The sequence below is a fragment of the Dreissena polymorpha genome, chromosome 16 (genome assembly GCF_020536995.1).
Source record: "Dreissena polymorpha isolate Duluth1 chromosome 16, UMN_Dpol_1.0, whole genome shotgun sequence".
Taxonomy (NCBI): Eukaryota; Metazoa; Mollusca; class Bivalvia; order Myida; family Dreissenidae; genus Dreissena; species Dreissena polymorpha.
Window position 1 is genome coordinate 46,826,964 of NC_068370.1, and position 25,547 is coordinate 46,852,510.

Genomic DNA, 25,547 nt, shown 5'->3' on the forward strand with positions numbered 1-25,547 from the left:
AAAATATATATGGAACATAATATCAGGGGTTTGGGTTAAGGGTTACCAACCATAAAACAGATGTGCATTTTATTTACATTGTTTTGTTTAATTTTGTAAAAAAAACACACTTCATCGGTAAAAAATGTATAATAAAAAACTCATTAGAAAAAACACATCTCGTAGCTGCGTGATTTTCTGTAAATACTTTTATACACATAGTAGTTACGTAATTGACCTCCCGTGACTACTTTTCGTTCATGAGACGGCCCCACAGCTCTATATAAGCCTATATAATATAAATTTAACAAAGTATTAAACTGTCTGTATATACACCATATTTATATTATTCATTCATATTTATTTGCAACTTGTAGATCGAAATGGTGTTTTAATTTGGGAAAAGTCATCCCGTAGCTTAAATTCCATCGCTTCCCTTACAATAAGTTCCCATACAGCGTGATTCATGTTTTCCAATTATAATAAATGTGAGGAAGCCTGATTGCAATTGCACCATCTGCGACTTGTATATTTGAAAACAATCTATACATTTCAGTATTTGCAGCTGCCAGAACACGAACGATAGCTCCGATAGTTTTCCATTGGAAAGCCTTATTAGACATCACCCGTTGACGGTGACATAACCGATGATTTTGATTGCCTGAATAGCTTTGGGCGTATCTTTTAGTTCATTTGGCTATACAATAGTAAGGATTTTAATAACAACAGTCGTCAAAATTTTTTGGTTTCGACATTCGAAGAAGCAACTCAGCTTTTGATGCAGTAACAATAGTGATTCTACGTGTAAGTGTTTCACATTTTAATATCTAATAGTATTTGTTTGTCAATAGTTTGTTTTAATACGTGTGCTACGTAAAATAATTTCAGGAACAAAACGAATTTCAGTAAAACGAAGATATCTTACAAAACATTTATTTGATATGCATATTGGTTGTATTGTATGTTAGCAGTGAGAGCCTCAAGTTACGCTTGATGTCGGTACTCACTATGTTTCTGGCATTTGATGCATCAACAATAAGACATCAAATGTTTTCTATAAAATAATTGAGCAATACTACTAATAATAACAGAACTTTATTATATACGGATTTTTTTAATCAAACTTATTTTACATAAATAATCATAATTTTATGTCACTTGCATGCATTGGTTTTCTTCAAATGAATTTAATATGCATAGGTCGTTTGTAGTTATTATTGTTAGTTTACTTAGGTTTTGATTACAGTATTTATTAAGCAATGGTGTTTACCTTGTGTTGGAAGCATTCGTGTAATACTTGCTAAGTTGTTGTGGTTAGTGCTGACAATTTCAATTTTAGTTGTATAGTTTGGTTGTTTTTTAATTAATTATTAAACATTGTAAATTTTCAATCATTATTATCAAATGCTTTTTTCCACTTCCAATAAAATAAGCCATGCAGAGCTTACATTATGTTATATATGGTAACTGCTGGTGACACATTTATAACCACCCGAAAATAAAATATCTTGCTTTTGTGTTCAATTACTGTTTTGTGTCCAGCAAACTTCTTGGAACGTTTGTTCAAGGATGTCGCCATACATAAGTTTAACTAAATTTCGATTTGCGGTTTTAACAGCATTAATGAATGACGCATGCTTCGAACAGTTTAAATGGGAAAACCAGCGTATAAAAACATCTATCAAAATGATGTGTTATAGGCAAACGGATCATTAAATAAAAAAGATTACATCTAAACTTAGTTGCATTCTCTTGACTATTTAACTACACTAAAAACCATGTCATCAAATACCCATTCCATTCTAATCCGTTGTGATCAATTGAATTTCATTTTGAGAGTTAGTATGTACTTGTACATCATTATTGTAAATAAATAATACTTTTGTTAACCATAATACTCGCAGCCTTATAATAACAAAATGTATGTTGTCACATTCAACTATTTTTTATCGGCATTTTATATTTTCATGCTGCAATATTGAAGTGAAGATTTATGAAAGAGCGTATTTGTAGAGGGTTAACATGTCATAAGTTTGAACCGTACCGTTTATATCCAATGTAATGTGCTTCCTGTGTGTGTAATAGGTACAGTGACCGGTATGTATTGTATGAAAGTATGTTTATTCGGTATGATTCAGACAATCTAGATAGAAGCAGTCTATACAACGCAGATTCTGCAGGAATATATATATATATTACATATAAAATAGGTTGATGACTATTGATATCAATACAAAGCTGTTCATGTGTAATGTTTTGCGCGATATCGAAAAAATAAAATAAATCAACAATCATTTATGCTGCAACATGTCGCGCAGATTCTGCTGGAACTGACTGGGACTGGTTTGCTGTACGTGGAAAGCAACACAGTATATACACAACAGCTTGGGCAATAATTTCGTTTAAAGCTAGGCGTTAACAGACCATTCACATGGACCCTTACACCATGGCGTTTTCATGTTAGACGGGGCATGTAAAAATGCATTTGATATCGCTAAAAGTATTTAAATATGAATGATTCATCGAGACACTGCGCAGTAAGCACCACATGTTACTCAAGCTTACCTCAACGATACAGCACACCATTAATTAATCATAAATGTAATTAGTCAACATATGTTTCTTTAACATGCACATGATGTAGATATCAGCTATTTCTCGATTTTCAAATTCAAATAAACGAGTAATATAACTATCATAACAGAGTAAAATTAAACGTGGAATAAACCGGATACAACAATAACTGTTCGTGTTATTTTACATTTCGCATTTGCGTTTGAAGAAACGGTAAGACTTTGAGCCTGCGTTTTTATGGGCTTGTAAATGGTATGTCATTCCTCGTTGAATGCATTTGCTCATGTTAAGACTTTCGAAATTCCAGAGACAAACATGGAAACGTTGTGCATTCTTGTGTAAAAATTAAAAGGAGCTGTGATCAAATATACACCTTGATTCCTGATATTAAAATGGTTTAATTCGAAGTCATCACATTTTCAGGAAGGAATTACTTCGGTACTCACACAATATCCGCTGATTTTTTTTACACAAGAATACAACTTCAATGCCTTGAATGTAAATTCTAAAATCGTAAAATACTAAAATTTATTTTCCAGTCGAAATCTCAAACAGATATATAACATGTATAATATTTGGAAATCATAAACGAAATCGCTTATTGCATAACAGCCGAGTTGTAGTCATTAACGTTCATTTAAATTAAATATATTATTTTGTATTTTTTCGATACATTTTTTAAACTAAATTCGATATTTTTTTCTCCATATACGCGTGTCAACGCTCTAAACGTTATATGTTCGAGCTTGTTTTGATTGGTATGCATTGTTTTATGTCGTTTTTCTTTTGTTGTTTGCTTGTTAGTTTTAATTTATTTTTCTATTTTGGTTAATGTATTAACTTAACAAATTGCGTACATTTGATTTTTCATCAATTTCCCGGTTTAGAGCATGTGTAGTATATTTTTTTTTTATTAAACCGAGATTCTGTTATATGGCAACGCCTACATAAACCTTTATAAATGAGTCACGTGGCTATTGCGAGATACATGACACGCCCCGGTCCAGAAATGACCTGGGGCCATTCGGTGCCGATATGAAGCGCATTGTCCTGCCAACGGGGTACTGTCTCTGTGACCCCATGCTGTTGTTTTGCCACAAGACGAGTTATCCTCTGCTTCGTTGTGGGGCTGAACTTAACGCTACAAGAATTAAACGTTCTTGTCCATAAAATGGCGCCTTTTTTACAAAAACCGTTGCCAATCAGTTTGACAATCAATTAAAAGTGCATTCACAAATTTAAACATATTAAAATAACATTTTCTTTATTGGTAATCATCATTTTAAACGGAAAGTATTTTCAAGCGTTTGGTAAAGAAATGTGAACGTCTGTAGTAGACAAAGCCTTTGAATTGCCGAAGTCCCTGGTTCGAAATCCTTTTTTAAATCCTTTCTCAAGTTGCAATATTGAAGTGAAGGTTTATGAAAGAGTGTATTTGTAGAGGGTTAACATGTCATATGTTTGAACCTTACCGTTTATATCCAATGTGCTTCCTGTGTGTGTAATAGGTACATTGACCGGTATGTATTGTATGAGAGTATGTTTATTCGTTATGATTAAGACAATTTAGATAAAAGCAGTATATGCAACGCAGATTCTGCAGGAACTGATTATATTATATTACATACAAAATAGGTTGATGACTATTGATATTATTTCAAAGCTGTTCCTGTGTAATGTTTTGCGCGATATCAAACAAATAAAATAAAAAAAATCAACAATCATTTATGCTGCAACATGTTGCGCAGATTCTGATGGAACTGAATGGGACTGGTTTGCTGTACGTGGAAAGCAACAAAGTATATAACCAACAGCTTGGGCAACAATTTAGTTTAAAGCTAGGCGTTAACAGACCATTCTCATGGACCCTTACACCATGGCGTTTTCTGGTTAGACGGGGCATGTAAAAATGCATTTGATATCGCTAAAAGTATTTAGACATATGTATGATTCATCGAGACACTGCGCAGTAAGCAACACATGTTACTCAAGCTTACCTCAACGATACAGCAAACCATTAGTTTATCATTAATGAAATTAGTCAACATGTTTCTTCAACATGCACATTATGTAAATATCAGCTATTTCTCGATTTTTAAACGAGTATTATAGCTATCAGAACAGAGTAAAATGGAGTAAAACGTGTAATAAACCAGATACCACAATAACTGTTTGTGTCATTTTCACTAACAATTGATCTCGCATTTGCGTTTGAAGAAACGGTAAGACTTTGAGCCTGCGTTTGTATGGGCTTGTAAATGGTATGTCATTCCTCTTTGGATGCATTTGCTCATGTTAACCCATTTATGCCGAGTGGACTCTCACATCTTTCTAAATTGGATCAATGTATTTCCAAAATTAGGGATTTCTAGTATATTTGTTTCTATATTTAGAATATTTCTTACAGAAATTCCTTTAAGCAAACAGCGCGGACCCTGATGAGACGCCGCATCATCGGGATACTGTCTCTGTGACCCCATGCTGTTGTTTTGCCACAAGACGAGTTATCCCCTAATTCGGTGTGGGGCTGAACTTAACGCTACAAGAATTAAACGTTCTTGTCCACAAAATGGCGACTTTTTTCCCTCAAAACTTTTGTCAATCAGTTTGCCAATAAATTAAAAGTGCATTCACAAATTTAAACATAAAATAACATTTTCTTTATTGTTAATCATCATTTTAAATGGAACGTATTTTCAAGCGTTTGGTAAATAAATGTGAACGTCTGTAGTAGTCAACGCCTTTGTATTGCCGAAGTCCCTGGCTCGAAATCCTTTTTAAAATCCTTTGCTTGCTATATTATTTTCGTACATAATGAGCTAATTAAAATCCAATAACGCATATCTGCAAGTTTGTATTAGAGAGTGATTGTTAATTTTCACTAAATCTTTCAGAGTGTGCAACTTACAAAGCCTCATCAGATTATTTTAACACGCCTAAAGTAATTGGTTTCGTCAAACCATTAACGTCAACGATGTGTATCTGTAGACACTTTGTAGCAAACCGAAGAAATATATAAATCTTTCATGATATTCATGCGGACTATTTTTAAGACGAAGGCCGTAAAATAAAAGGATATGTAAAGGCTTTTTAATGGCTTTTAACTTTCAAATATATTGATTGCATCTATTCAATTTTTCTGGGTCAGAGCTTTTCTGAAATATTTCTTGTTCTTAACATCACATTTTTCTTTTTCACTTGTTCTGTACATTAGCTAAGGCTGGGTTATATTTGCATGTAATCAACGTTAAACAGGATACAATTTAATGAGTTCTATTAAAAGCAAATCACAATTAAATGTTTATATTGGCGGAAAGCCCACAACGATTCATATCAAATCGGAGCTACTGCTTTTACTTGCATTACCGAAAATTAAGTAAACGCGCAATATTGTGTGAAAGTTATACCGGTTTAACTAGTGATATTGTTTTAAAGGTAAGCATATTTTATTGTTGTTTTCCTAGAGGAAAACAAACAATCACTAAAACTAATACTGACATCATCATTCTCATCCTCATCATCCTCCTCATCCTCATCATCATTTTCATCATCATTATCACCATCAGCAGCAGCAGCTGCAGCAGCAACATCATCATCATCATCATCATCATCATCATCATCATCATCATCATCATCATCATCATCATCATCATCATCATCATCATCACTACAATAGTTTGGATCATCTCAAATATCACATGCACTAGTGTAATGATATTATCATCGACGTCATTTTCATCACCATATTCAACATTGTCATGATAAAAGAAACAGAAAATTTTTCTTGTCTGTTTTAAGAAGAATATGCTTCTGCAACTAAGCCTGGCGTGTTCGTTCCTTTTGGGCTGTTTCACAAAGCCCCCCTACATTCCTGATTGCTCCTTGGTGCGATGTATGGCACCAGAGTGTACCGATCCATTCACGCCACCTGGACAGTGTTGTCCTATTTGCCCACGTATGTTCCAATGTTTTGTGACAATGCAAGTTAATCAAAATAATTTAAACATAAAAATGTAAAAATGCACCGATCTTATTCATTAATACAAGTTAATTAAACCAAAATAAAGTTACATACGCTGAAGATTAAAAGTTTGGGGTCATGTATTTACGGCATGTGACCCATTGCAAAAAAAGGTATTCACGGAATTCTAAAGTGTAAATGCAATTGTATCTCATAGAGTCAACATTCAAAGTAATTCACTGGACTAAGCTTTATTATCAAATTGTTGGATAACGAACATACGTTTACATTTAGGACCTTACTTTGATTATTGTGACTGCTTTTATGCTCTTATCTAACCGGAAGGGATTATAGGTTTTCTCTTCGTCCGTCAGTCTGTCTGCAAGCTTCGAACCATCCATTTCTGAATTACGTAATGAAGAAACTAAGGTAGAAATTGATCTACCGTTACTAAATGAGAAATGTGCTAATTATGTCTGAACAATAGTTTAATTAGAGGCCAAAATACCAATTCACTTTTACTAAAAGTAGAAACATGTAGGATTGAAATATCACAAAAGATATAGAATCATATAGGATTGAAATATCATAAAAGATATAGAAGCATGTAGGATTGAAATATCATAAAAGAAATAGAAGCATGTTGGATTGAAATATCATAAAAGAAATAGAAGCATGTAGGATTGAAATATCATAAAAGAAATAGAAGCATGTAGGTTTAAAATATCACAATTAGACATAGAAACATGTTGGATTGAAATATCACAGGAATAAATAGAAACATGTAGGATAGGAATATCACAAGAAGAAATAGAAACATGTAGGGTTGAAATATTATAAGAAGAAATGGAAACCTGTAGGATTGAAATATTATAAGAAGAAATAGAAACTTGTAGGATTGAAATATTATTAGAAGAAATGGAAACATGTAGGATAGAAATATCACAAGAAAAAATAGAAACATGTAGGATTGAAATATTATAAGAAATGGAAACATGTAGAATTGAAATATCACAAGAATAAATAGAAACCTGTAAGATAGAAATATTACAAGAAGAAATGGAAACATGTAGGATTGAAATATCATATATCTAATATTAACTAAGTACCAGTGAAACATAAACATATTTTTTTTATAAAGAACGAAATGCGGCTCATGCGTCACATTTTAGTAATAAGTCTGAAAAAAAACTTCAAACAAATCGTAATGATGCGACAATTTGACACAGTATTTTAAAAAATACATGCGCGCATTCTAAGTTCTAGTTCTCAGGAAAATAAACCACAAAGGTAATATCCCACATATAAAACCAATAAAATATGTTATATGGCATTCATCTCTTTATTTAATTGAATTCGGTACTGTTTTTTTACAGTTTCTGGATGTGTCGTCAAAGGTGTGCACTACAAAGAAGGTAGTATGCTCGTTGTACAATATTTTTTAGCAAACCTAAGGTTTTAAGGCATGATGATGATGATGATGATGATGATGATGATGATGATGATGATGATGATGATGATGATGATGATGATGATGATGATGATGATGATGATGACGATGATGACGATGATGACGATGATGATGATGCTGATGATAATGAATCCCGAGTCCTACTAATTTTTAAGAGATGGATATTTAATTATAGGTGCTACTGTGCCTTCAATGAGCACTCACCCGTGCGAAGTGTGCTACTGTAACAACGGGTCCGTACAGTGCGCGTGGATGATGTGCCCGGCTTGTGTAGGCGAAGTTCCGCCTGGCCAATGCTGCCCGGTATGCGAATCTGGACCTTCTGAAATGGAATAAGGGCAAGGGGTGAAGACCAGAGCGAGTTTAACAATAGATTGTTGAATTTGCTTGAAGTGACAATATACGGCTTTATTTTCAAAATTCAAAAAAATAAAATAATTACAGTAAAAAAATGTTTTTGCTTCGAAAAGATTCAGTATGAACAGGGTATACTGAGCAAACCCGTCATGTTTAAATAAGTACTTGCGTTGAAAGAATTTATAAATTAAAATAAAAGTTAAGAAGAACGTGTGTCGAAAAATGCGAAATAAGGCAGATATTTAATTCTAAAATCGAAAAAGGCTGTACAGTCGAATTCGCCAGCATGTAAATCATGCATGTACGATGTGAATCTAAATTTAGTTTAACGGTTCATTTTACATTCCTGCAACGATTTCTATTCATTCGACACACGAATACTAACTAAAACGACGAATGCTTCGGTTATTGTAGGAAAATATGTACGAAATATCTTCGTTACAATCGGCTCGGGCGCTAATTTGTCTTTGCTGCATTTTATGAAATTCGTCTTCAATGTATAATTTTTATTGCCTATTTTGTGTTTTTGTAACATATTTTATCAATATATTACAATTTAACACATATACAAAATCGTATAATCTCGCTTTAATTCCTTATCTACAGATTATTTATATTGCCTAAGAGACAAACTGGAGAATTTCTGCAATAATGGCATATTGGTGTCGAAAAAACGACGTCATTTCGAATTTAATTTATCGATAATTTTTATTGATATTTTACGTTAATTGAAACTATTTATTTGTTATTCAACATCAAATATATCTGCATTTAAACCACATATTAGAATGAAATAAACAACATAGTTATGCTTGTTACACTAGGGAATAATAAACACAAGAAGATCCCTTATCTAAAACTCAGTAATACCATCAGAAAAGCTTAAATCAAAATAAATTGCGCATTTCCTTTGTTAATTGGCAAACAAAAGCATGCCATCGACCCAAGGAGAGTAAGTTGGCTCCTTTTTCCTAGTTCTTTATTCCTTATTCACGCGTAACATATTTGATATAGGGTTTTTAAAGAAACATAATGCAAACATTTTCTGAAGTAAATTAAAACAAAATAACTCGCATACATTTTTACTTTCTGTATTACGTTACATATTCATGATTGTTCTTCGCGCTTGCATAGGATTTCTTGTTTAAACCGAACCGATATTACCTAATTCAAATTTTTAACTTCGAACCTACATATACCATTGTTTCCATCGACATTTAGCATTCTATGGTAAATTTTAATTTATGTTTGAGTAAGGCAATACCATTTCATTATTATCAGCTTCATTATACTTGTTTTCAGCTTGTATAGTCATATAGAATATAAAAAGAAATTAGACAGAATACGTTCATATATCATAATCAAGCTTAAACGATCCACACCACATCTAAATTATAACATATCCGAAAGTGATTGTCTAAAATCCAGGCTTCTGAATAAGGAATTTACTTTACGCCAATTCCTTATTCAGAGACCATACTTTCGGATTCTTAATTTCGGATCATTCTCGCATAGCACAGTTGTATAATTGTTAGAATCGGCTATTTTTATATAATATTTGTTATTTATATCTCCGATACAGTTCTTGAAGTCTTATCTGACCCTGACCTTTGGCCAAGACTATAAGATAGCTGAATACTAAACATGTTTTAGATACCTCATTCCGTTCTCATAAGAACACAATGACGAAGGGATATGATTAAGAATGCATAGTGATTTCAACACGTCTACACCAAAGCAAGACTGCACCTGAAGCAGCGGGTCATGTGTCTGTAGTAGACTGAACATTTCATCGGGATGCTTCAATATTTTATATTTTGTTTTTTAATTAAAACACCTCCGCGCATCCTAGCTGTAAAAGTGTGTTTTCTTCATAGATTTGTTTTTGTGAGAATACGCGTGTTCTCGCTATGCAGGCAAACGGTACATCCGGCGACCTTCAACCTCGACACACGACTATTTGCCGTGGGGTCTACAAAATGGCGATGACTTCTATGGTGAACAGTCTCTCGCCGGTCTTAGCTTAACAGTTCCGCTCTGCATTCGTACCGAATGCCAATATTTTGGACATCGTTGTCGTCAGTGCGACGTCACTGACGTCACCATAAAGGCAAGACAGCACCGGAAGCAGCGACTCAGTGGCCTCTAGAAATCAGGAACGTTTCATAGAGATGCCTCCGTATTTTGTTTTTCAATTAAAAAACAAATGCGTATACCAGCTTGAGTGCGTATATTTAAATATATTTTCTATCTCCGAAAACGCGTCTTCTTGATCTTGGATGCCAACGGTACATCCGGCGATCTTTAACACGGTCACCAGATTATGGTCGTTATAACCGACAAAATAGCGCTGGTCTGATGGTACCAAGTCATATTTGCTCCGAAGTTAGTGCACCTGGTTACTTTTTGCCACGCACTAAACTTATTATCATTACGCAAAAAAAATTATTAAGAGATGTACTACAATACATATTTTTGATACCCAACCTACATTAATATTGTTTTCATTGATTTATCAATCGGTGTGATTGGTCACATAGATTTTTTTGAAGACAAAAGCTCTTAACTTTATGTTTATTAATGCATTTTACGTGCATTTTTGCATTTCGTCGGCACCCCATGTTTACACAAATACGAAATGCTTCTTGATCTTTATAATGTATAATGAAGTAAAAACGGCACATCTACCGTGGGCAGCGACGATGGATGTATGTACATAGATCTTTTATTTGCACATTAATATTTGCATAGCAAGTAGTTTAATAAAACTTTGTGTTAAATACAGATGAACTTCAATTTTATAATACTTTGACATCATAAGTTTTTATTATTGTAAATGTATTTATCCAAAAATGTCGTGTCTTACAGAATCTTTATTTTGTCTTAAAATTTGACGCGATTCATTATGATTGTATTAAAGCTTCTCGTTTAGGGACCTGAAACTTTTGAAAAATAACATTATTAAGATCAATTAATTAAATGAATGAATGTTTTTTATTTTTCTTGTACTGTCAATAATAAGGCAAAACAGTTTCTCGTAAAGTCGCCACGTCAACACACATGATATCATGTTATCCCCGGGCTATGTGCACTGACATGCGTAAAATAATAAGGTGTTCGGTTAAAATTGTGCCCACAAAGTGGTGACGATATACGCCACGTCGGCAATTACCACCGACTGTTCTCTTTTCAGTTTTAAACTATCCATATTAAAGCATAGCAAAGTCTACAATAGACTAAAAATAATATCATTGAAAGTGTGTATATTGAAAGACAAAAAAGTTTCGTCTCCAAATAAAATTGATAAAATCTCAATTATTCAGATCGTTTCTCGGCCGGGAGTTGTGGCGTGCTCCTGTAATCCAGCTACTTGGAGGCCGGGGTCTGGGGACGGTTTGAGGCCGGGAGCCCGACTGTCAGGTCCGTCTGTGTCGATCGGGCGTCCGCACTAAGCTCGGCATCAATATGGGACCCTCGAGGGAACCCCGGGACTCCAGGTTGACTAATGAGGGACGTAACGGCCCAGGGTGGAAACACAGCAGGCAAAAGTTCCCGTGTCGAGCAGTAGTGGGATCGCGCCCGTGAACAGGCGTCTGGTAGTAGCCCGGCTAATATAGCGGAACCCAACCCTTTTTTATATTTTATTACAAATTAATTAATTTAAATATAAAGCAAATTGAATTATTGGAATTTTCACGTTATTTATTTGCCTACCTATACACTTACCAAATGCCCGAACACACCTTCAAACAAACCATATATCCACACACCTACTCAGTCACGATCTTATTTATTTATTTATTTATTGTTGTTAATGTATTCATATTTATTCATCTATGTATTTATTCATTTTTAATAAGATACAATATTTTAATCATTTATCATCAGTATTGGAGCGGAAAATTGCACATCCGTAGAAAAGGTTAAGGAAAAAAATGTTACTGACCTTCTAATCCAGTCTTTTTTTTCCATATAAGTGGACACAAACATTTCTTGTGACCTTATATTCATGTAGTGCCGCACTTTCGTCTCAACTCAAGTTTGAGGTTCAACACCAAAGTACGTTTTTATGAATACTACATCACCACCACCACGTTTTGTAAACGTGTACATTAACATTTGTACTGAGGAAATTGTTAATGTTTTAAAACTGTGTTTGAAATACAAATTAAATTCAATTCGTATAATACTTGTCACAAATAGTTGTTTGATATTGGGAATGCCTTTTAATATAAAATATGTCGTGCCTGTCAAAAGCTTGATTTTGTCTTTAAATTGTACGTGATTCACGATTAACATTCAGTAACACTCCAGGCTAAGGAGAATGCTTAAAATATCAGTAAACATGGATAATTATCAACCTTAGTCAGTCAAAAAATACATTTTTAATGTAAATTCTTTAAAAAACATAATTCAAAAATCTGTACACAAGTGTCTAAATGTCACATTTTTAGTATGTAAATTATCGAATTTTTTGACATTAATTATTATTTTTCAATACTAGTATCAAAGTATTTGCCAATATGGTTGATAAGTGTTCTTTACGCCGGAACTTGGATGATAGGATGTTTTATACTCCTGAACTCTCTATAATGCTCCGGTAACTAACACTGGCATATTCCTGGTGTGTATTCGCCTGTGGCTTGATTAACGTGCTGGATATAGACCTATATTATATGAACATAACAAATATATGCCAAGTGCTTTAATGCGGATGTAGTTATGCTATAGTACCTTTTCAGGTCAATTCCGGATATGTTTTGTATATTCAGATTTGTTAAGAAACAGAACGCCTAAAAGATGTTTTTAAGGTTTATAATAATTTGTTCTCATGAAATTATTATATGATAATATAAACATACATATATAATGTCGAACTTTAACACGAACTCACTATTTCGGATTTGTAGAAACGTATGTAATATTGATCTTGTTTTAATTAAATTCTAATGATAACTTTATGGTTTCTTTTGCTTGATAATCTTTTAATCTTATCAACCTGACTGTGAAAGTTATGTCCCGAAATTTACATTTTAGCTGTATATCGTTGAATATAACTTGACGGTAGTGCTTAATTTTTAATTTAGATCAAAACTTAATGTATATTTTTAAATATTGTTCAAGGATAAAGAAAACTATATTTAGGAAGGTTGAAGAATTCTGCTATTTAGAACTTATCGAAATCTCACATATGTAGATGAAATCGTAAGATTTTCAATCGGTAAGATTGGTCACATAGATTTTTAAAAGACAAAGGCTCTTAAATTTATGTTCATTAATGCATTGTACAATGTACATGCATGTTTACACAAATATGAAATGCTTCTTGATCTCTATAATTTATAATGTAGCCACATCTGCCGTGGGCAGCGACGATGTACGAACATAGATCTATTATTTGCACATTACTATTTGCATAGTAAGTATTTGTACATTTAATTAAACTTGAAAAATACAGATGAACTTCAATTTTATAATACTTTTACGACATAAGTTTTTGTTGTTGTAAATGATTTTATCCAAATATGTCTTGTCATACATAATCTTTATTGTGTCTTAAAATTTGACGTGATTGATTATGATTGCATTAAAGCTTATCATTTATGGACCTGAAACTTTTGAAAAATAAAATTATAAAGATCAATTAATCAAATGAATGAATGTATTTGTTTTTATTTTACTGTAAATAATAAAGCAAATCAGTTTTTTATTATACTCGTAAAGTCGTCAAGTATATACAAATGAAATCATGTTATCCCCGGGCTATGTGCACTGACATGCGTAAAATAATCAGGTGTTCAGTTAAAATTGTGCTCACAAAGTGGTGACGATATACGCCACGTCGGCAATTACCACCGACTGTTCTCTTTTCAGTTTTAAACTATCCATATTAAAGCAAAACAAAATCTACAATAAACTAAAAACAATATCATTGAATGTGTAAATATTGAAAGACAAAAAAGTTTCATCTCCAAATGCAATTGATAAAATCTCAATTATCCAGTTCGTTTCTCGGCCGGGAGTTGTGGCGAGCTCCTGTAATCCAGCTACTTGGAGGCCGGGGTCTGGGGACGGTTTGAGGCCGGGAACCCTACTGTCAGGTCCGTTTGTGTCGATCGGGCGTCCGCACTAAGCTCGGCATCAATATGGGACCCTCGGGGGAACCCGGGGACTCCAGGTTGACTAAGGAGGAACGTACCGGCCCAGGGTGGAAACACAGCAGGCAAAAGTTCCCGTGTCGAGCAGTAGTGGGATCGCGCCCGTGAACAGGCGTCTGGTAGTAGCCCGGCTAATATAGCGGGACCCAACCCTTTTTTTATTTTTGGGGAATAAATTTTGAAGCTTTACAAATTAAATTCATTCTTGGACTTTTCACGTTATTTATTTGCCTACTTACACACCTACCAAATGCCCGAACACACCCTCAAACAAACCATATATTCACACACCTACTCAGTCACGATCTTATTAATTTATTTATTTATTGTTTTTAATTTATTAATGGTTTATGGTTTATTTATTCGCATAACCAGCATTAAATGCTTTTGGCAAAATAAATCATGTGATAAATACATATACACGTACACAGTGAGATGAAGTTTGGCTATACAGAGAATTATTGTATGCAATATTGGTTATTATTAGTATTATTATACCACACAAATAGGAAAGTAAATCGTAGCATACAAATAACGTCGATAGATAAATAAATAAATACAAAAACACACACACACACAAACAGGAAAATGTAGCAAAAAAAACACACAATGTTTATGATGGGAAGGAATTTAGACAACTAGGAAGCAAAAGAAGAATCAATGATATCTTTTCGTTTTAACAATATATAAATTTCGATACATTACGGATACGTTTTACAGACTTTGTTGACATAATTGTTACGAAATATTTCAATGTGTTAAATGACAGCCTAATGTTGTACTTTAACCTTAACTCTCTATAATTTGGACAAATACAAAGAAAATGAAATTCAGATTCAATCATATCAGATGTACACACTTTACACTTACGATCATTAATGTTAATATTATTAAATCTTCCTCTTTCTATTTCTAAATGATGTGAACACAATCGGAATCTACTCATTGCAATTCTATGCTTTTCATTATCTATACAATTCAAGTAGGTTTCAAAACAAAATTCTGTTTTAAAAATGATATAGTATTTTTGCTTACTTTGAGACTGTATACATTCAAACCAAGTTTGAGTGTAAACATCACGGACTCTTTGTTTTAGCATACAAATATAATCGATTTCGTGATACGGGTGCAACCATAAATTACTATAACCAAGATCATCAAGTGTAGTTTTAACAGCATTTTGCCAGCACAGTTTTCTATCAATATTCATGCATGCATCGTCAGTAGTTAATGTATTAAAAACTCTATTTATTAAAGTATTCTGTGATCTCATGATTTTACACCAATTGTTAAGGGCTCGTTCTTTGCAAATGGTAGACAACGGGAAGCGACTAAGTTCACCTAGTACAGCAGCATTAGATGTTTGTTGACGAACCCCAAGTATTTGTTTAAAGAATTTTAAATGCAATTTATCAACCTCTGGCATATCGTAAATTCCCCAGACTTCGCATCCATACGTGATAATTGGTGCTACCATTGAGTCAAACAGTAACAATTTAGTATTAATATCTAATTTGATTCTACTAAATATTGAACTAAGGTTATTATATGCTTTGAGAGCCTGCTCATTTAGTGATTCAACTGCACGTTTAAGTTAGCCGTTATAGAAAAAATTAATACCGAGGTACGTAAAAACATCTACTATTTCAATTTTGTCGCCGTTGAGTTCCCATTCGTGAATATTTCTAAATTTATACTTTTGAAAAATGCATACCTTAGTTTTCCCGACATTTACCTTGAGACCCCACTTCTTAGAATATTCATTTATACAATTTAATTGGTGTTGTAGGCTATGGGGATCAGTTGAAAAAAATGCAATGTCATCGGCAAACATTAACATAAAAATAGATAACACATCAACATCATTAGTACATAGGTTTGTAGAACTCAAATGCTCACCAATATCATTGATAAACATAATAAACAAAAGAGGTGACAAAGGCTCACCTTTTTTGACTCCTAATGATACATCAAAGAATTCTGAGTATGACATTAAACTTGGACACTTTATACAAGATTTCACATTTGCATATATGGATTTTAGCATATTAAGCATTTTACAGCTGATACGAGAGTTTACAAGTTTAATACATAGGGCATCATAAATGACAGCATCAAATGCCTTTTCATAGTCTACAAAGGCACAACATAGTTTTAAATTATTTGCTAAAACCTTCTGAATAGTACTATGTAGAATAAAAATACAGTCAGCCGTGCTACGATTATTTCTAAAACCAAATTGACATTCATTTAAAATTGATTCGTTCTCGCACCAACTATTTAGACGGTTGCGCAGCGTTAAAGAAAATATTTTAGCCAGAATATTGACTAAAGTTATCCCTCTATAATTTGCCGGATTAGATTTATCACCATTTTTGAACAATGGGACAATTAAGCCTTTAGTCCAGGACTCAGGATACACGCAGTTATCAAATAAGTAATTGAATATTTTAACTAGGAATGGGGCAATACATTCTTAACAATCAATGAAAAAGCCCGCAACGTTACCGTCCAAATCAGCGCTTTTATTTCGGGACATCGAAGATATCGTTTTAATAATTTCATCGGTCGTAAATGCATCATCGAGCGAGTCAATATTTATGCCGTCAGCTGAATCTGAATAATTGCAATTTCTAAAACAGTTTTCGTTCGGCGTTGCAGACATTTGTTTTAAGTGATTTAAAAAATCATTTACATTTATATTGGCTTGATTTTTATTACCGCCTTTGAATTTCTTAATGTATTTCCAAAATTTTCGGGAATCGGATCTACTCATATCTTTGAGACGATGTTGCTCTATGTTATTGTAATTATATTAAGCTTTTCTCTTGCAAACACAGTATGACCGCCTAGCTTCTAAAATTTTTTAACGCGTTGTATCGTTTGGCTGGTTATAAAATAATTGTTTCGATCTATAAAATATATCTTTAGCTTGTTTACAAGCAGCTTTAAACCAATGCGGCCTATCCAAATTAATCACATATTTACCTTTATTCATACTACAGCGTCGTTTGCCGTGGACACTAAATGATAACCGATAAATTAAAGACGACAGGTCATTAATACATGAATCCAAATCCAGAAAACCGTTAACCAACGACTGTGTAAGTAGGTCAAATTTGTGAGATTCGTTTTGTAATAAATTAAATAAGGTATCTTAACTACTACTCGCTGTGTTCCAATTGATACGATCATATTTATTGTTTAAAGATAGATCGTTATTAAATAATTTTAATGAAAATTCAATTGCACAGTGATCCGACAATTCACTTAGTTCACGAATCTTCATGTTAACAAATTTGTCATAAAATTCATAGTTAGAAATAACATAGTCAACAACACTCGCTCCTACAATATTTCTGCGTAAATTATTACAAGTGAATAATCCTGGCTCAAGGCAAATTAATATTAATTAATCTATGTATTTATTCCTTTGTTAATAAGATACAAGATTTCAATCATTTATTATCAGTATTGTAGTGAAAATTACTCATCTGTAGTAAAGGTTAAGGAAAACAAATTTTACCGACCTTCTTATCCATTGTATTTTCCATATAAGTAGAAGCGAGCATTTCTTGTGACCTTAATTCCATGTAGTATCGCACTTTGGTGTCACCTCAAGTTTGATGTTCAACACCAAAGTACGTTTTTATGAATACTACATCATTACCACCACCACAACCACCACGTTTTGTAAACGTGTAAATTAATATTTTTACCGAAGAAATTGTTAATGTTTTAGAACCTTGTTTAAAAAACAAATTAACTTCAATTCTTATAATACTTGTAACAAATTCGTGTTTGATATTGTGATCGCTTTTTAATACAAAAGGTGTCGTGCCTGTCAAAAGCTAGATTTTGTCTTTAAATTGTACGTGATTCATGATTAACATCCAGTAACACTCCAGGCTAAGGGGAATGCTTAAAATATCAGTAAAACATGGATAATTATCAACCTTAGTCAGTCAAAAAATACATTTTTAATGTAAATTCTTTTAATAACATAATTAAACAAGAAACCGTCTGAGACGGGTGATGCTCCCCAAAGGTTTTTTTGTCACAATATTGCACTATATATTCAGATAAAAGGAAACGTCTTGAGGGGCATAACTTTGGACAAAATAATACGATGGATGGTTTAGCAACTTAAAAATTTCAAAGGGCCATAACTCTCTAAAAAATCATCTAACCAAAACCCACAAATAACATGCGCATCTCCTCAAGGTAGTTAAGCTTCCCATAAAGCTTCGTTGAATTCCACTCAGTAGTTGGGGAGAAATAGCCCGGACAAGAATTGCACTATATGTACAGTTTATAGAAAATTTCAAAGGGCCATAACTCTGTGAAAAATCATCCGACCATAACCGGCTGATAATATGCACATCTTCTGTTGGTAGTGAAGTTTCCCATAAAGTTTCATTGAATTCCCGTAATAAGTTGCTGAGAAATAGCTCGGACAAGAATTGCACTATATGTGCAATGGAAAATTTCAAAGGGCCATAACTGTGTGAAAAATCATCCGACGAAAACCGGCTGATAATATGAAAATCTCTTGGTAGTGAAGCTTCCCATAAAGTTTTATTGAATTCCGGTCATTAGTTGCTGAGAAATAGCCCGGACAAGAATTGCACTATATGTACAATGGAAAATTTCAAAGGGCCATAACTCTGTGAAAAATCATCCGACCAGAACCCGCTGATAATATGCACATCTCCTCTTGGTAGTGAAGCTTCCCATAAAGTTTCATTGAATTCCGGTCATTAGTTGCTGAGAAATAGCCCGGACAAGAATTGCACTATATGTACAGTTAATGGAAAATTTCAAAGGGCCATAACTCTGTGAAAAATCATCCGACCAGAACCCGCTGATAATATGCACATCTCTTGGTAGTGAAGCTTCCCATAAAGTTCCATTGAATTCTGGTCATTAGTTGCTGAGAAATAACCCGGACAAAAATTGTGCACGGACGGACGGACACACGGAAAAACGGACACACGGACACACAGACACACGGACAGACGAAGCGGCACTATATGCTCCCCCCAAATTTTTTTGGGGGGAGCATAAAAATCTGTACACAAGTGTCTAAATGTCACATTTTTAGTATGTAAATTATCGAATATTTGCACAGTAATTATTATTTTTTCAATACTAGTATCAAAGTATTTGCCAATATGGTTGATAAGTGTTCTTTACGCCGGAACTTGGATGATTGGGTATTTTATACTCCTGAACTCTCTGTAATGCTCCGGTAACTAACACTGGCATATTCCTGGTGTGTATTGGACTGTGGCTTGATTAACGTGCTGGATCTAGACCTACATTAACACAACAAATATATGACAACTGTAGTGTGCACATTATTATATGACCTGGTAAATGTGGACCGAATGCAGTTATATTAATATTAAAAATACGTAGTTTTTATTATTATTATAAATACATGTAGAATATATGTACACAACTATAAAATTTCTGAACATATACGTGAACCACACGTGAACTTCATGTCCGCGATGATTATGTAGGTTGTAGAAAAAAATCAAATAAAGTTTTTTGACAAATAAAATTTGATTAAATATATTTATGCGTTTTTGTTTGTGTTCGAGTAAAGATTTAAAAATGACTAAAACATTCAACTCTTTAAGATCCAAAATAGTTTATATAAGTAACACCACTTTGTAAAGATCGGCAATTGCCTCGATCCAAAAACCTGTTTACAATGAACACGTGTCAATTTAACAAGCAACCAAACTGTTGTATTCCAAATAGCAGGCGGGCGCTTTTGATATTTTCAACGTGACCCTTTGTATTTGTTTAGTAAATTCATACACTTTTATATAACCCGTTTAGTGGTCTCAGTATGTATACTTTTTGGCCGTATGATCGAAAAAAACAACAAACATTTTTAACCCAAACATGTTTTACTCACTCGATCCGTCGTTTAATCTCGTCCTTGATGTGCCGACGCCGACTCTCGTCGATGGGGTAAAACCAGAGGGCAACGAGGGCGACCAAGGTCATCACGACGGGGCCCGGGACCATGAGCATCTTAAGGGCCAGCCCAACTGAGCTCGGCTGCACGCATTCGCCGGTTTTATAGCCGCCAATGCTGGTTAAAATTAAATATGTTTTAACACGTGTGAACCTGTAACTGAAACAGTTTGTATTGTATAGACAGCATAAGGAATATATTTAGTGGAACTTCTGTGCAATGCAATTATATTGGTCTTTGTTTTGACTTAATTTTGTTCCTGTAAAAGCCTATTGTTTTAGAGGATTACTAGTACGCTATGTACGTTACGGTATAAAAGCATGCAGACCAACAATATAAAATGTGCATTGGTCATGGCCCCAGAGAGGTTGTTTGAAAACATAAAGAACATATAATTGATATTCAAAACCGGGCCCAATTATTGGCGTTTCAATAACGTACTTGAAAGATGTGTGTCTAGCTGGTATGATTTAAACAAGAAATGAGAAATACAAGAGAATCAACTTTGATCAGCATAATATTAAGATACCAGAGCTGTGTACTTGTGTTGTATTACCCGAGGACGGCCTGTGAGATTCCCAGTCCTACGCCCATGGAGAGTTTGTTGAAGAAGACGTAGAAGGAGTAGAAGATGGACTCCTTCCTGGTCCCGTGCTGCAGATAGAACTCGTCAATCACGTCAGGTAACATCGACCTGGATATCAGGTGGGAACATGATTAGAACGTTGTTCATTCTTACACTTTTAAATAAAAAACTTTCAGATAGTAACACGAATTTCTAACCTGAAAATGTTTCTGGAATTTCATTATTTCTATATTTACAATTGTTAGTACATGTTATGCGTGCGGATGCTTGTTCATAACATGTTTGTAAATCAACTTTACGACACACTGTTTTCAAAGCAGGTAGCCGTTCAGAAATTAAAGTTTATTTCCTAGATTGGCTTTCCTTATTTAATATTTGTATTCTATCAACAGTGTTTGGTGGCTTTAAATTGCGTAAGCGTGTCCATAAAACCAGAACAATTTGCATAATGGGTTACTATTTGCCAACGGTTTGGTGGACTTCAATATACATGAACTTAGTTTTTGTAATTTTCTTAACCTCCACTCAATGAAGGCTTACAGCAATATGCAGACACGTGTTTATACTCGAGATAGTCAATTAACTATTTTATATTACCATGGTAGCAGCAACGCCACTGACACTGCCACGCCCGCTATCACAACTACTGGGTACATAACGTACTTGTCTCCCTTTGGTATATACATCAAACTGATCAGCGCTGGTATTAACAACTGAAACATGGTCATAATTTTATGGGCATTTAGCTTCTCATCTATCATTCAACGCATAATTAATCAACCAAATATATATCACTTACTTCTTAAATAATTTCCATCTATTGCTGTTTTTATTTTTAAAATGAGCATAAAAAGTCGATAACAAGATTATCCAAAAAATGATGTAACAAAAATACTCAATATTGCATCGTAAAAAAAAATGTTGATGTTCTCAATACACCGCAGTTTGGAACTAAAAATTAATCCCCATTCGATTTAATTCTGTCTATGTCACGGTGACGGCGGGGTCAAAATACATTACGAATATAAAACACATAAAGCCCATAAACACACAATATCAACGAATATTTCGTACAATATTTCGAAAAAATATTGTTAACACATACAAAAATCAATTCGTTATAGCAATAGCCAAAATGTCAGCGCTATATGTGGTCTGGTAACATAGATGTAACAAGATACAAAAAGCTCTTGCTTATAGGACGATATATCCAACACATGTCAATGTACCATGTAAGTAGTGTGTGTCGTATGCATAGATATCGTTGCAGAATATTAAAATGCAATATATTATGCTAGAAAAAAAATCTTCAATGTACTTTTATAATTAGTTTTGAAAACAAACGGATTGAATGGGCAATCTGTATTCGTATTATAGTTCAAACATGTGTGTCACTATTATCTGAAAATGTGTATAATGTCTACAAATACTATTTTTGTATGACGAGAGTAAAGAATATGATACGATGTATAACGTGAAGACAATTCCGTACAATCATTCCAGCGGCAAACGTTGACTTCTTTCCAAATTTTCCGACGCATATTTGCCACAAAGGCATGGCTAAAATTGCAGTGACCTGCAAAAGATGTATATAAACACATTTTTACGCGCTCATAAAAATTTACGTTAAGGTATATGTCGTAGTTCATAATTTATTTCGATCTACCCCAAAAAAACGTGATCAATGAATAATGAGTTCAGAAATTCGGAAATTCCAAAATCGATATATAGGCGAATGATAATTTTTGTGACTTTTTATCCTATTTTGCATAGAGTGTACCTAAACTTCCCTATCCACAATATCTTTAGCGAAACTTAATTTAACAATTTTATTTATATCCGTCATTAATATTGGATAGATTGCAGTGGATATAATAAATATAGAATTGCATTCTTTTGTTATGTACTTCTTTGTATCATGCATGAATATCTACAAAATAAAAAACACACAAGAACCTCGATGATGTTTTTTTTACAATTCAGCTTCATTAATTGAACAGGATTTTATAACAGCGCACAGTTCTTTTTGAAAGCGTAGGCCCTCATTGATCACCTTAAAATACATTGTTAATCAAAAATCGTAGCAAGATCAATAGAATAAACAAAAAAGAACGCACGTTTGATTCTATAATTTAAAGAAAATACCGGTCTCTTTATGTTGTAAAAGTGTGTCTTATTAAGGAAAGTGGGAATACCAGCTCAGACAATCCAGGATTGGCGCTATTTATGAATATGTTTGAGCCTCGGTTTGGGAAAACTGGGCTTAATGCATGTTTGTAGAGTTTAGTCCCAGATTAGCCTCTGTAGTCCGCACATGCTAATAAGAGACGACACTTTCCGCAAGAACTGGATATTCGTTTAGAAGAGACCTTAATTAAACGAAAAAATAAATTAAAACGGTAGGTTCTGTCCCTGATTAGCATGTGCGGACTGCACAGGCTAATCTGGAATGACTCTTTACGCACGTGTATTAAGCCCCGTTTTCCTAAAGCGAGGCTGATACTTTAGTAGGAAATAATTTATGTTTCAAAAAAACGGTTAACGACAAACAGTTAAGTCGACCTGCCTTACGCTTAATTGTTGAAGATGTTAATGGAAAAAAACACATGTTTTTCTCTGTTTGCTAAGCGAGCATATGAATGCATGTGTGAGCGACCTACCAGAAGTACGAGGATGATGGTGGAGAACTGGTCAGACATGTCCACCGCGTGCGTGCAGTACAGGGCCAGGTTACCTTGCACAATCTGAAACAACAACTACCCAGTAGTACAGGTGTGCAAAAGTTCTTGACAGTAAGATTACAACACGTCGCATCTCGTCACTGAACGCGTCGAAACACATGAAGTTGAATGTAGTTTTCTGATTTCGAGACAAGACATCTTCCTCTTATACTATTGATACTACCATACAAGCGGAAAGTGTCTTCCCTAATTAGCCTGTGCAGACTGCACAGGCAAATCTGGGATGACACTTTACGCACATGCGTTATGCCCAGTTTTCAAAGAACGCTGCTCTATTTTAAAGAATTTGTAAACAGAAGATAGAGTTGTTTGTAGTAGTAACCACGCATCATTCAATGATTTAATGCTAGTGTACATTATATAATATGATGATCAAATTTAACTCGAGCGGAATAGAGGGTATCTAAAGAGGGTAATTACAACCATAAGATTCAATTTTAGAAGATGCAAACATTTTAAGCACCAGCGTACATGTACATCATCGGATTTGCACAGCTCGTTAGTCCGTCTCACATCAGCAATACATTAAAGGGTGTGTGTGTGTATTTCGTAGTTTTTGTGGTCCTTTCCGAGCCAGAGGCTTCATTATGTGTGGACCCGACGTGTGTCAAAAGACTCCTACCTAAGTAACATACAATTTCTCATAATTCGGACGAATGTTTGATTATAGCTGCAATATCTAGCAATTTTGTTGTTTCTGAAAGATTTTCCAATTTTGGTGTGGTCTTGTTTTGTAGGGGGACGCCGAAGTACCGGGAGGAAACCCCACTTGCTCGGCATGATGACCACCAACCAAACCCCCATGCTGCTTGGAACGGGAGTAGAACCCGGTTCGCCTAAGTGAGAAGCAAGTACACAAACCACTGCGCTAGCCTGACAGACAAGATTTTTTGGGAGGAGCGGGACGTGAGATGTACTCGTGTACTCGTTACAGCTAAGGAGTGGGGCAACTTACGGCAATGGCCAGTGACTGAAACATGAAGCTCGCACACAGAAGCATGTACGGTTTGAATGTGATGACTTGACGAGCTCCAGAGAAGAAACCGCTCGTCTCAGCAGTCGTGAAACCTGCGAGGCATAGTAAAATAAAGGGAAATATATACAAATGTAGTTACATGCAATAATTAAGTGACTGTGTAATCGTGTTCGACATGTTACTGTAACATGACGCCCTAATCAATGTATACCATACAATATTTTAAAAGGGTCAAATAGCTCAAAATAGCGATTCCAAAAATCTATTATACATGTATTTCGCTCAATTCACGACTCCATAATTACATATAAACACAATAAAAAATTAATTATATTACTAATGAAGAGTAAAATGCAGTCTGTCATGAAGTGAAACGATTTACAATTTATTGATTTTAAATCGAACCAGTTTTAGAATGACGTCACTGACCTGGCTTCTCTTTGGAGCCAAAGAACACGGTACATGCGCACAGCAGGTAGGCGGACACCACGATAATGGCGCCCAGCACGTACGACCACTTCTGTTTAAATAACACATTCATTTGTCTACCCGCTTTTCTTAGAAGCCTACTGTTTTAACGCAGATTATATTTTGCTGAAATGCGCACTGGGTTCGCGCAGTAAAAATACTGCCTTCGAGAAGCATTCGAAAAGAACAAATGCAAAATATAAGTTATAAAGCCTTTTTTTTCTAAGGACCAAGAAGAATTTTGCGCGTGCTTTTCCCCAAAACGGTACCGATTTTCGGAT

General features: G+C 34.2%; 1 protein-coding gene and 1 long non-coding RNA gene across 3 annotated transcripts in view; one reads left to right on the top strand and one right to left on the bottom strand.

The window, feature by feature from the left end:
• Nucleotides 1-588: 588 nt before the first annotated feature.
• On the top strand, nt 589-8,603 carry LOC127862682 (uncharacterized). 2 transcript variants are annotated; one of them, XR_008040730.1, is made up of 4 exons: nt 589-783; nt 6,352-6,508; nt 7,891-7,929; nt 8,161-8,603. It is a non-coding gene; the product is annotated as an uncharacterized LOC127862682 (long non-coding RNA). The 2 variants fall into 2 exon arrangements; XR_008040731.1 differs by lacking the exon at nt 589-783 and adding an exon at nt 5,873-5,988.
• A 10,963-nt stretch (nt 8,604-19,566) lies between these two features.
• The window catches only part of LOC127861822 (uncharacterized), a 37,164-nt gene continuing 31,183 nt past the window's right edge, over nt 19,567-25,547 (bottom strand). The window contains exons 17-24 of the mRNA XM_052400500.1: nt 25,228-25,318; nt 24,778-24,890; nt 23,742-23,825; nt 22,574-22,657; nt 21,679-21,794; nt 21,052-21,189; nt 20,433-20,612; nt 19,567-19,818 (exon numbers count right to left, since the gene is read on the bottom strand). Of these exons, the coding sequence (XP_052256460.1) occupies nt 19,722-19,818; nt 20,433-20,612; nt 21,052-21,189; nt 21,679-21,794; nt 22,574-22,657; nt 23,742-23,825; nt 24,778-24,890; nt 25,228-25,318 (903 nt within the window). The 3' untranslated portion in view covers nt 19,567-19,721. The remainder of the gene's footprint in view (nt 19,819-20,432; nt 20,613-21,051; nt 21,190-21,678; nt 21,795-22,573; nt 22,658-23,741; nt 23,826-24,777; nt 24,891-25,227; nt 25,319-25,547) is intronic.